The sequence below is a fragment of the Chiloscyllium plagiosum genome, unplaced genomic scaffold (genome assembly GCF_037043375.1).
Source record: "Chiloscyllium plagiosum isolate Xiang-an unplaced genomic scaffold, Cpla_swu_hap1 HiC_scaffold_28, whole genome shotgun sequence".
Classification (NCBI taxonomy): Eukaryota; Metazoa; Chordata; class Chondrichthyes; order Orectolobiformes; family Hemiscylliidae; genus Chiloscyllium; species Chiloscyllium plagiosum.
The window spans coordinates 8,737,566-8,750,053 of NW_028270166.1; the positions used below are offsets into that span (position 1 = coordinate 8,737,566).

The 12,488-nt window shown below is 42.4% G+C and overlaps 1 protein-coding gene across 2 annotated transcripts in view; it reads right to left on the minus strand.

Annotated features, from left to right (window-relative positions):
* LOC122565433 (insulin receptor-like) overlaps positions 1–12,488 on the minus strand; it is a 270,454-nt gene that overhangs the window by 42,776 nt on the left and 215,190 nt on the right. For both annotated transcript variants that reach the window (XM_043721410.2, XM_043721409.2), the window contains exons 7-10: positions 6,750–6,876; positions 4,913–5,157; positions 3,525–3,692; positions 793–994 (exon numbers count right to left, since the gene is read on the minus strand). In XM_043721410.2, the coding sequence (XP_043577345.1) occupies positions 793–994; positions 3,525–3,692; positions 4,913–5,157; positions 6,750–6,876 (742 nt within the window). The remainder of the gene's footprint in view (positions 1–792; positions 995–3,524; positions 3,693–4,912; positions 5,158–6,749; positions 6,877–12,488) is intronic.

Below are 12,488 nucleotides of genomic sequence, written 5' to 3' on the forward strand. Positions count from 1 at the left end.
GTCCGTGATTTAAGAAAGCGAATGCAATGTTGTCAATTATCTCAAGGGGTTTGGAATATAAAAGCACTGTTGTGCTACTGAGACTTTATAAAGCTCTGGGTAGGTCCCATTTGGAGTACTGTGTCCAGTTTTGGTCCCCACACCTCAGGAAGGACATACTGGCACTGGAGCGTGTCCAGCGGAGATTCACATGGATGATCCCTGGAATGGTAGGTCTAACATACGAGGAACGGCTGAGGATCCTGGGATTGTATTCATTGGAGTTTAGAAGATTAAGGGGAGATCTAATAGAATCTTACAAGATAATACATGGCTTGGAGAGGATGGACGCTAGGAAATTGTTTCCGTTAGGCGAGGAGACTAGGACCCGTGGACACAGCCTTAGAATTAGAGGGGGTAAATTCAGAACAGAAATGCGGAGACATTTCTTCAGCCAGAGAGTGGTGGGCCTGTGGAATTCATCGCCACAGAGTGCAGTGGAGGCTGGGACGCTAAATGTCTTCAAGGCAGAAATTGATAAATTATTGATGTCACAAGGAATTAAGGGCTACGGAGAGAATGCGGGTAAGTGGAGTTGAAATGCCCATCAGCCATGATTGAATGGCAGAGTGGACTCGATGGGCCGAATGGCCTTACTTCCACTCCTATGTCTTAGAGTCTTATGGTCTAACTTAGAGTGAGTGTAGAGCACAGATTCCAGCAAGCAACCTTCACAATACCACTTGTTACACACTAGCAATAATGTTCTATCCCGTTTGAGGTGTAAAGAACTGACTTTCTGTCCTCGGTTACCTGATCATAAACACCTCATTGTGCAGGTAGTTTTCAAATGTCTTCTGGAAGGCAGCCTCCTCTGCATCTCGTTTAAGCTGTGACTCAGTCTTTGGACATGCACAGCATTCACCAGGGATGTGATTAGCATCTGTCTGGTTTCGCTTCTGATTATCCTCGGGATCAGCGTGTGTTGTAGATGCTCGTGACGGTAACTTTAAACCTAGAATCAGAGAATCATAGAATGATTTACTGCACAGAAGGAGTTTGTTCAGCCTACTGTATCTGTGTTGAGTCTGTAAGCTACCCAGCTCATCCCACTCCACCACTTTGCCTGATAGCCCTAGAAACATATTCTTTTCAGAACATCACCCAACTCTCCTTTGAAAACCATGACTGAATGTCATCACTACACTTTCAGGCAGTGAATTCCAAATCCAAAATACTCAGAGTATTTTCATCTCTTACCACTATTGCTCTTTTTGAAAACACCTTAAATCAACGCTCTTTGATTCTCGACCTTTCTGCTAATGGGGAATACAGAGTTACAGGGATAGGGTGGTTACATCGACCACCTTCCAACTGTTTGACCCACAGGCATCCTGCCATCAAACTCCATCACGTTCTGACAGGGGTTGTTCCAGGGAACACACAAATACATACAAACCCATCACCCAACTGGAACAGGTGATTCGCTGCAGTCCCCATTCTCAAAAAGATAACTCGAATATCACTCCTTTTCATAAACATGAAAATTCTGGGAATAACGACACCACAGGCAAGGCCAACATTTATCGCCTAAGTCTTTGTTGGCCTTGAGCAGATGCTGGTAGGCCACTTCTTGAACTGTGACACACCAAGAAGTGGGGGTCTGGGTCAGATGTGCTTCAGAGAGTGGGTGTGGACTCAATCGACCAAATGGTCTGCTTCTACGCTGTAGGGATTTTATCCTATTCTACTTACTTCAAGAACCACAAGTCAGTTTGGAGTGGTCTAAATGTCACCTGCTTGCTATCTATATTACACATTGCAGCAGTTCATATAGCCAGACAGGGAGACTCCCAGGAGGAGGGTTGGCACTGAAATGGTTAAGATCTCATGTGGACAAGCCAGGGTGACTACTGATAGTATGTTTCCCCATCTGGGAGGTATTAGAACTAGGGAATAGAGATTAAAAATACAGGTTGTTCTGCTATAATGTGTGTTTCTTCAAGCAAATTCGCTGTATTTGATTAGATTCCCTACAGTGTGGAAATAGGCCCTTCGACCCAACAAGTCCATATCGACCTCCGAACAGCAACCCACCCAGACCCATTCCCCTACATTTACCCCTTCACCTAACACTACGGGCAATTTAGCATGGCCAATTCACCTAACCTGTACATCTTTGGACTGTGGGAGGAAACCGGAGCACCCGGAGGAAACCCACGCAGACACGGGGAGAATGTGCAAACTCCACACAGACAGTTGCCCGAGGTGGGAATTGAACACGGGTCCCTGGTGCTATGAGGCAGCAGTGCTAACCACTGAGCCACCGTGCCGCCCCTATTGCAATTAATGAATTGGGACACTATTTCTAAAGCGCAAACTTTCAAAACATGTGTTGGCTGTGACATGACTAAATCGCCAACACGTTAAGTGCTGTTTTTAAAGCACGATTTTTCCATAACGCAGGGTTGCACAAGAACATAACAACCGCTTTAAAAAAGAAGGATTTTGTGAAACTAGAAAGGGTTCAGAAAAGATTTACAAGAATGTTGCCAGGGTTGGAGAATTTGAGCTATAGGAAGAGGTTGAATAGGTTGAATATGTGGTTAACACTGCTGCCTCACAGCGCCAGAGACCTGGGTTCAATTCCCGCCTCAAGGCGACTCTATGTGTGGAGTTTGCACATTCTCCCCGTGTCTGCGTGGGTTTCCTCCGGGTGCCCCGGTCTCCTCCCACAATCCAAAAATGTGCAGGTTAGGTGGATTGGCCAGGTTAAATTGCCCATAATGTTAGGTGAATGGGTAAATGCGGGGGAATGGGTCTGGGTGGGTTGCTCTACGGAGGGTCAGTGTGGACTTGTTGGGCCTGTTTCCACACTGTAAGTAATCTAATCTAATCAAAGTTAGGGCTGTTTTCCCTGGAGCGTCGGAGGCTGAAGGGTGATCTTATAGAGGTTTATAAAATCGTGAGGGGCATGGATAGGATAAAAAGACAAAGTCTCTACCCTGGGTGGGGAGTCCAGAACTAGAAGGCATAGGTTTAGGGTGAGAGGGAAAAAGATATAAAAGAGACCTAAGGGGCAATTATTTCACGCAGAGGCTGGTACGTATGTGGAGTGAGCTGCCAGAGGATGTGGTGGAGGCTGGTACAATTGCAACATTTAAAAGGCATCTGGATGGGTATATGAATAGGAAGGATTTGGAGGAATATGTTGACAGGTGCGACAGGTGTTGACAGGTGCGACTTCATTGGATTAGGATATCTGGTTGGCATGGACGAGTTGGACCGAAGGGTCTGTTTCCATGCTGTACATCTCCATGACTCTATAACTGACTTTAAGGGATTGTCGATTTAAATAGAAATAAATATCGTTTTTCCTCCTGGAGAGTTGTAAGGTTGTTCAACACACCAAAAAGCAGTGGAGGCAGAGTAACTGAGTATTTTTAAGGCAGAGGTAGCTAGATTAATAAATAACAAATTAGTTCAACTGAGATATACTCAGATCTGCTCACCCATTATCAGCTTACATCCAATCTGCAACTTACCTTTCTGGCAATAATCAAACTCATACAGTTCACTGTCCTCTGGCTGCTGCTGCCAGAACACCAGGTAGTGGGTGATATTCCCATTGCGATCAGTTGGAGGTTTCCACTTTAGAATGATCTGGGAAGATGAGTTGGACACAGATATGGGATCCAACGGGACTGAAGGAGCTGTAGAGAGAACAGGAATGATTTAGAATCTTCACAAGATTTTTTTCCTTTACACGTTAAAGAACATTATGTGCAAAGAGGAACAGGAGAAGACCCTCTGATCTATCCAGCCTATTCCAGAGAACTGAGTTACCCATCAATTATGGAACAGTGCGAAACAAGACTCCAGGCCCAGGAAATTCAAAGAGTGCACGTGCATATGTACGTGCTTATGTGAGTGCACCCATGTGTTTGGGTATTGGTAGTGGAGGAGGGGGGAAATACACAAGCAACTCGAAGTTCAGAGGGCTCATGAAATAAGTGTGCAATTAGGTACACTCTTCAGAATGCAACATGTGAACAATAAGAATAGATCAGATTTATGTGGCTACATGCATTGCGGGTTTGTGGTGAGGTGTCAGCTCCTGATTTATGTTCTCCTGCTCAGAATAATCATGCTATTGAAACAGCAGCAAAAGTCTGAATGAAACAAACTGAGGCACAATGGAGGGAGTTTTGCATTAAACTCACACTAACACCCAACACAAGTGAAGGCAAAGATTCTGAGACCAAAAAGAACTATGCAACAAGTGAAAGTTGCAAGTTAATTGAGGGTTATTTGGGTGAATATATCACGGAAACAAGTTAATTAGTGTGTTGGAGTTTGTGGTGTCTGGATTAACAATACAGTTCTAACTAAAAAGTACATACTGGTCTCTGCCTAAGCATTATTTTATCCTATGGTACCCTGAATCAGCACTGTAAAGAATAACAGTAATCATACTTGCACATTGAGAACACAAGGAAAAGTTGCTCAAATAACCCAGTTTCTAAACTGAATACACCACAATTTTTCTTATTGGTGTTGCGCAAAATGTCCAGTCCAGATTTAGCAATCATGTGAACTGGGGTGAAAAGGCCGAGCAGCATTAAGCATGTAAAAGTATTATGTCAGCAGTTCAGTGTCATACCTTCTGGCTATATAGTTTCATCATATACATTTCATAGCAAAATATACAGCAATTTGGAAAGCAAAATTAATTTGATCATGGGTCATATTCTGTAAAGCTAGCACAGAAGCTAGAAGCCAACCCAATGTGCAGTTGCAGTGGTGAAATAACACATGAAACGTGTGTATGGGTATACTGGAATATGTAATGATGGGCGTGGATGGCATTTTTGTGCAGAAGAGTACCAGTGAAAGGTGCATAAATTAATTAAACCTAGTTTTGAAAACTTACTGCCTGCTGTGGTGCGGATGTAGACAATCTCGCTTTTGGCTCCATGATTGTGCTGCTCGTCACTTATCGTGAGCAAGGTCTTCACGAAGATTGCGTACTGTGTCCAAGGTTTGAGGCCACGAAGCAGAGTGCCTGGGTTCTGAAGCTTCCCCTCGGACCGCCCAGGGGGCTCTACATCAACCACCTTCCAGCTGTTTGACCCACAGGCATCCTGCCCATCAAACTCCGTCACGTTCTGATAGGGGCTGTTCCAGGGAACACACAAATAAAGACAGACCCATCACCCAACTGGAACAGGTGATTTCCTGCATTCCCCACACTTGGAGAGATAACTCGAATATCACTCATCTTCATAAACATGAAAATTCTGGGAATAAGGACACCACAGGCAAGGCCAACATTTATCGCCTAAGTCTTTGTTGGCCTTGAGCAGATGCTGGAGGGCCACTTCTTGAACTGTGACAGTCTTTGTTGTATAAATGCACTCACTATACTGTTAAGGAGGGAACGCCAGCATTTTGACCCAGCAACAATAAAAAGAACAATTTAACATAGTTCCAAGTCAGAATGATGTATGGCTTGGATTGGAACTTACAGGTGATAGAGTTCCAATGCCTTTGGAGCCCTTGTCTTTCTACATAGTGGAACTTTATAAGATTTCTTTATAAGTTGATTTTCATTTGAAGACAGATTACACCTGCAACTAAAGGGCTATTGCAGCACAGAGGTGGTGCCCCCACCTCTGAACCAAAAGGCATAGGTTCAAGTCCCACCTGCTCCAGAACACATCTGATTTCTTTAAAAGACATTTTTTAATGAACCTGCTTGAGATGTTATTGCACACCCGTGGCCTCCTGGCTCAGATAGAAGGACAATACCACTGCAACATAAGAACCTGTCCTTGAACACATCTGAACAGGCTGACTTAAAAACATCGACATTTGCAATCATGTGCAAGGATAAATGCTCAATGGGAGTGGTAGATGTTTAAGGGGGTGAACAGACTGCACAAACGAGCGGCTTTGTCCGGGATGATGTGAAGCTTCAGTGATGTGCAGTTGCACATATCCAAGCAAGTAGAGAGCATTCTATTACATTATTGCTGCGTCTTACAGAGGAGCTTTGGGAGTTAGGGGTGAACTAGCTGGTGTAGAATGTCCAATCTCTATGGTGATTTTGTAGCCAGTATATTTATGTAAACAATGCAGTTCAGTATTTGGACCAATACCCCAATACCCATTTGAGGGCAGTGATCTTGTGAAGACATGCACCCTGCTTTACTTAAAAAGGAAAATTTCAATAAATATTTAAGATTTTTTGGTTGTTTTAATGTTTGAGTGTAACTTGGGGATGATAATGCTCCCATACCACGTGCCGCCATCACTAACAAGATCTAAACTTGCTTTTTTCACTGCAAGTGGGCGTGGTAAAAGTTTTATGATATTTTTGTTTAAAGCAGAGCATGCACCATCAGAACTTAAAGTCAGAAGTCACATGACATCAGGTTACAGTCCAACAGGATTATTTGAAATCACAATCTTTAGGAGCTTGTGTTTTCAAATAAATCTGTCGGACTATAACCTGGTGTTGTATGATGTCTGACTTTGTCCACCCCAGTCCAACACCGGCATTTCCACATCATCAGAACTAAAGACAAAGCTGCGATTACTTGCGATGTGCTCTCTACAAGGTAATGACTCCCTTCTGATTGAAAAATCTCACACACACACAAAGATATGACACAAAGAAAAGATCACTACATACTGTTAGTGCACTGGATTTACCACTAACCCAAAGCAGGATATATTCAAGAAACAGAATCCTGTAAGATACTCACGCTTCCTTGAAGAATACCATGAAACCCAAGAGATCTCTGAAGTCCGGTGGCCAGTACGGCTCCCATTTCAACATTATTTTATCTGTTCCCGTTTTATTGGAAACAAACCTCAGGAGCTGACTTTCACCTAAGTAAGAGTAGGGAGAGAAAAAAAGAACATGAATTTCCTTTCTCTCTCTCTCTCTCACACACACTTTCAATTTGTACTTCGAACAACACAGCCACCAACTTTCTGTCCAATTCCAATGTGCAGTGCCAACTCCACATTATTAAATAGCAATTACATATTGAATGTTTTTTTGGATAAGAAACTAAGGGATCTCGATGGAAATCTAACTCAGCAAGGGGAGGGTTTCAGCAGAAAACTTAAATTAATAACAATTTTTTAACAATTTCCTTTTCTAAATAAAGTGGAAGAAAAAATGTTTTAAATGTCAACAAATTAGGTCAGATTGAAAAATTAGCTTAAAAGATTAAATCCATTTATATGCTTGTTGTTTAGATTTAACAACGTGACTATTGATTCCCGAGGGTACCAGGTCAGAGGCGAAACTGAGTGAAGTTATATACCAGTAATGTTGCAGGTTGAGAATCAGGTTCTTAGGGTCATAATATCTGCTAAAATTGAGACTCATGAGCATCACAAACTAACGCATACATGTCTGCATTAGTTATGCCTGAAACAACGGTAATTACAAGAAGATGTGAGATATTTTTGAGCTGGATGTCTCACTAATGTGAGTTTGGAAAAATCAATAAATCATTTGAACAGTAAAAATCTCAAATAGTTTTTCACACTATAAGCCTCTTATATTTAGACATTGCTCAGATGGGAACACTCATGCCTCAGAATCAAAAGGTTATGGGTTCAAGTGTTGCCAAGCACATAACCCAGGTCAACACTTCAGTGAAGCACTGAAGAGGTGCTATGCTGCTGGAGATGTCATCTTTCAGTTGAGATTTATTATGGAGGCCCTTTCTGCTCTCTCAGATGAAGTCAAGTCACCACAGGCTGCTCTCTCATGGTTTAACCTGGGGGGTCACCATGCCTCAGGTGAGGGGACAGCTTTAGGAGGACCATTCTTCATGGTAACCTCAACCAATGTGGGCACTGAACTCGTGCTGTTGGCAGCAGTCTGCTTTACAAACCAGCCATTCAGCCAATTGAGCTAACCAACCCCAGAAATGCAAAAGTCTCCACTGAAGTCTTCCAGTTAATAATAAAAACAAACTACTGTAGATACTAAAAATTTGTATAAAAACAGAGGGAGGTTTATTGTGGCCAATATCTACCTCACAACCCAAAGTCACAAACTGATTATCTGGGTCATACCATCTCATACTACATGTTGCACTCTACAGGAGTGATCACAATTCAATTACTGAGACAACTAACCCATCCATAACAGTTTGAGAGCATACTAAATGAACCAAGACACAATATGGGCATTCATATGGTTATAATGCAATCAGAAATAGAGGCACTCAAAGATATTAATCTAATTTATACATTTTATACCCAAGCTGTTTATATTTGAACACAACATTACACATAACCTTCTGACATAGCTTGAACCCTTACATCCAAACAGCTTCCCGTATCTTGCCTGTCCATGTTAATTTATTTCTGACAACTTTTGGTTTCCTGCAAGTTCCTCTTGTCTAACCTTGCTACAATGGTGTATAGCTATAGCTCCAAGTCAGTCTGCTCTCTTTCCCTTCCAGACCAATTTTTCTTAATGGGGAAATCCAGATTTTTGTTTATATAAAATGACCCAATCACCTAATTTAACAAATAACAAATTACCCAAACATTGCCCAGCAGGGGCAACAAAACAGTCTTTGTACAGCCAACACCAAATCAGCCAATTAAACAACTAAACAAGTAATAATTAACAAGCACTTTCCATCAGAGGCAGTGTGTTAACAAGAAAAAGGAGGAAGGTATGGGAAAGATGGAGGGTTGAAACAAAACTCTTTTGGAGGGGGAGCTAATGCACTTCAGGCCCGTGAGGTGCCCATATCTGTCCAAAATATTTATGGGAATCACTGATTTTGTCTTAATCTCCAGAGATGCTTTTACGCACTACTGAACAGTTTATATCTCCACCAATCACTTGTGTTACTTCTTCCTTTATCCACTACCACTAAATCAATTACTCATTTTCACACAAAGCCCATCCAGGGCAGTGCAAACACATCAAAAGAGAGGTTAAGGTAGGGAGGGGACTAAGTCAAAATGTAGCTGGAGGGAAAAGTAAGACATTTCACCTCCTGTGGTGCTCACTTTTTTTCTTTAAGTCCACAGGAAAATCCAATTTTTTTTCCAATCAACCTGTTCAGAGGTTCTTACATCTCTATGGAGAAGATAGAATGTGAACCTGGGACTCCAGGCTTAGAGTTGGGACATTACCACTATGCCACAAGAGTCCTTCAATTCAGCCCTGTGTTTGGTGGTCTCAGCCAAGGTTGTGTCCTGCATTGCAATCAACAGCACTGCTCCAGGTACCTTCTAATCAACCTGTTAATAGAAGTTATTACACATCTCTTCACCAGATGTGACTTGAATCCAGGCATCCTGCTCCAGAGATAGGGTCATTACCACTGTACCACACAAGACCCCTATATGCAATAACGAATACCAGATTGCTGTACATGATTCATTCATAAGCGGACCATCATTGACAGTACTGTTAGAGAATCATAGAAGCTCTACAATGTGGAAGCAGACCATTTGGTCCATCGAGTCCACACTGACCCTCCGAAGAGCATCCCACTCGAACCCACGCTACTGCCCTCTTCCTGTAGTATAGGCCAATCCACCCTAACCTGCACATCTTTGGACTTTGGGAGGAAACCAGAGCACCTGGAGGAAACCCACGTGGACATGGGGAGAACATGAAAACTCCACATAGACAGTCATGCTAGGCTGGAATCGAACCCAGGTCCCTGGTGCTGTGAGGCAGCAGTGCTAACCACTGAGCCACCGTGCCACCCAGTGTTTATCTCTCAATCAAAATCATACAAAGAGATTCTCTCAGCATTATCACATTGCAACTTGTGGAAGCATGACTTCTGCGTGTTGGCTTCTGTGTTGTCACATTACAGCAGTACTGCACTTGTATTTCCTTGGTGATAAAGCACTTCATAAATATAAGTCTTTCTAGACATCTCTCTCTAACAGCCAATTTTGAATGCCCATGCTGGTTAGGTGCATGGAACAAGTCATTGTTATTTGTCCCCACCTTGCCCATATGGAACACCCACATACAGCCACCTCCCAACAGCTTTTTCATCTTCAAGTCTTAGCAGCATGAAGTCAACACAATTACTGTTCTCCTGGAGAAGGCTGAGGGGCAATCTGATAGAGGCATTCCAAATCTGTGCTCAGTAGATAGGAGGTATTCTTGGGAGGATCAAGAGCAAGAGGGCAATTGCAGTGGGCAAGGTAATTGACAAAAGAAACAATGGAGACATGAAAGAAAATCTTTTCACACAGCAGCACATTCTTAAGTTTACTACCCGAGTATATGGTGGAGGCAGGTTCAACTGAGTCATTTAAGAAGGATTTGGAGGGAATTTCATTTTCTGAAAAGGAAGAACGTGCAGGCTTATGGGATGAAGTTGGGGGAAGTGATACTAGGTGTACTGCTCATTCAGAGAATTGGCTCAGATGTGATACACACAGTGAGATCTGAAGATGCTGGAGATTAGAGTTGAGAGTGCGTTGCTGGAAATGAACAGCAGGTCAGGCAGCATCCGAGGAGAAGGAAAATCGATGTTTCAGGCTGGAGGCTGAACCTGATTCCTGAAGAAGGGCTCTGGCCCGAAACGTCGATTTTCCTGCTCCTCGGATGCTGCCTGACCTGCTGTGCTTTTCCAGCAACACACTCTCAAATCAGAGGAGGTTGGGCCAGAATGGTCTTCTTCTGCTCTGCGACCATTCAAACCCTTCAGGCAAATATTGCTGGAAGCTTTACTGTCTTACTTATAAGGTTTAACTCTTAAGTGCACAATTTGTGAACAATCGAGCTACCCAGGCATGATAGCCAAGATGAAATTCACGGTATCTTCCAGCAGTTTGCATCCAATACATTTTCCAATTGCTCAAAATAGTAACAAGGTTTGACCAGGAATAATTAGATGTAGTTATAACCGAGGAGAGACAGAAAATGGCAATTCTGGCTGCAAACCCAGACGTCTACAGGACTCTGACAGGCGCCCTGATGAGTTTTGTTTTTCTAAGAACTAAGCTTCAGGAATTACTACCATCAGGCACTCAAATTTAAATCATTTGGCCAAAACCTTAAATTGAAAGAACATTTTAGAAAAAAATAACCTCAGTGCCAAGTCACACAGGGAAAGTGGCAGGCGATTATGAGGTAAGGAGCCAGTAGAGATCGGAAGAGAAGCAGCAAGAGCCAAGCAAAATACCTAAGCAGATTCAGTCCACATAAACGCACCTTAAAAAACTCAGAACAGAATGGGATTCAGATCAAGTAATTCCTTGTGTGACAGCCTCAGTCAGTCTCTGAGCCATCAAGAAATTCTTGAGAGGGGAGATGAAAATGGAGTTTGTCCATCGATCTTCTGATTAAGAACTTGCCCTCTCCATACCTCTAGCCTCATTCATTTCATTAACATCTCTTCCTCAGATTTGATTCTTGCATACACACCTTTCCTACTCTTAATCTAGCTACTCGCAACTAAGTCTTCAGTCACTTTCACATCCATCTCATCAGACAAGCCTTTTGCCATTTCTCATTACCTCTTTTCCTTTATCTCAGTGTTGGTTTACCCCTCATCTCTGCAAGATACCTTGGAATATTAGTCACTTTCAAGGCACAATTTAGTATAGAGTGCTGTTGCTGCTGTCACAACCCCAGGTTTGTTGCAAGCAAGTGTTTTGAAGGAGATAGGTTCACAAATTGCAGATGCTTTTGCAGTAATCTTCTAAACTCCTCTCAATTCAGGAATTACCCCTCTAGTTTGGAAAATATTGGGAATATGTTTGCAAATTTTGAAAGGCACGAGACCAAAACCAGGAAATTACAGGCCTGTTAAAGATGGAGTGAAAGAGAATCTGGAGAAAACTGATCTGATTCGACAGCTGCCATGGATTTGCAAAATTGATTAGTAACACAACTTTAGCAAGACACAAAGGAGAAGATTTTCAATTTGCACTCATCAAGATCGTGATGCAAAAAACTAAACCTAGAAGGGGAACAACAGCATGAAATGATGGTTGGCATCCTGCAAGAACCATTAAGTGACAATCTTAGTCAGCTGATTCGAGTTTAATCAGCTAAGATTTACAGTCAACAATTTCTGCTGCATCTCCTTTGCATCCATAGCTGAACCAACCAGCATCATCATCTCATGCTGCACAACTGACATTCGCACTCCAAACCTGGCTTCCTGCATCCCAGTTCTGATGAATGCAAGTTGAAAAGCAGGACCTTCCTGTGTCATTTTAGCAATGTCAAAGAGTAGATCTTGTCAAATTAACATAGTTTAATTTCATGAAGAGATAGTAGGAGGAGAATGTTGACAGATCTAATTAATGTGGATATCAGGAAGATATTCTTTGGAGGATCAGCTGGGCAATAGAAGACAAAGAATGATGATAATGGGTACATACTCAAATCAGAAGGTATGACAAGTTTTGTCCCAGAAGGTTCTTTACTGGGGCTGCAATTACTAATAATTTGGACAACACAATAGAAAGCTGATCTCAAA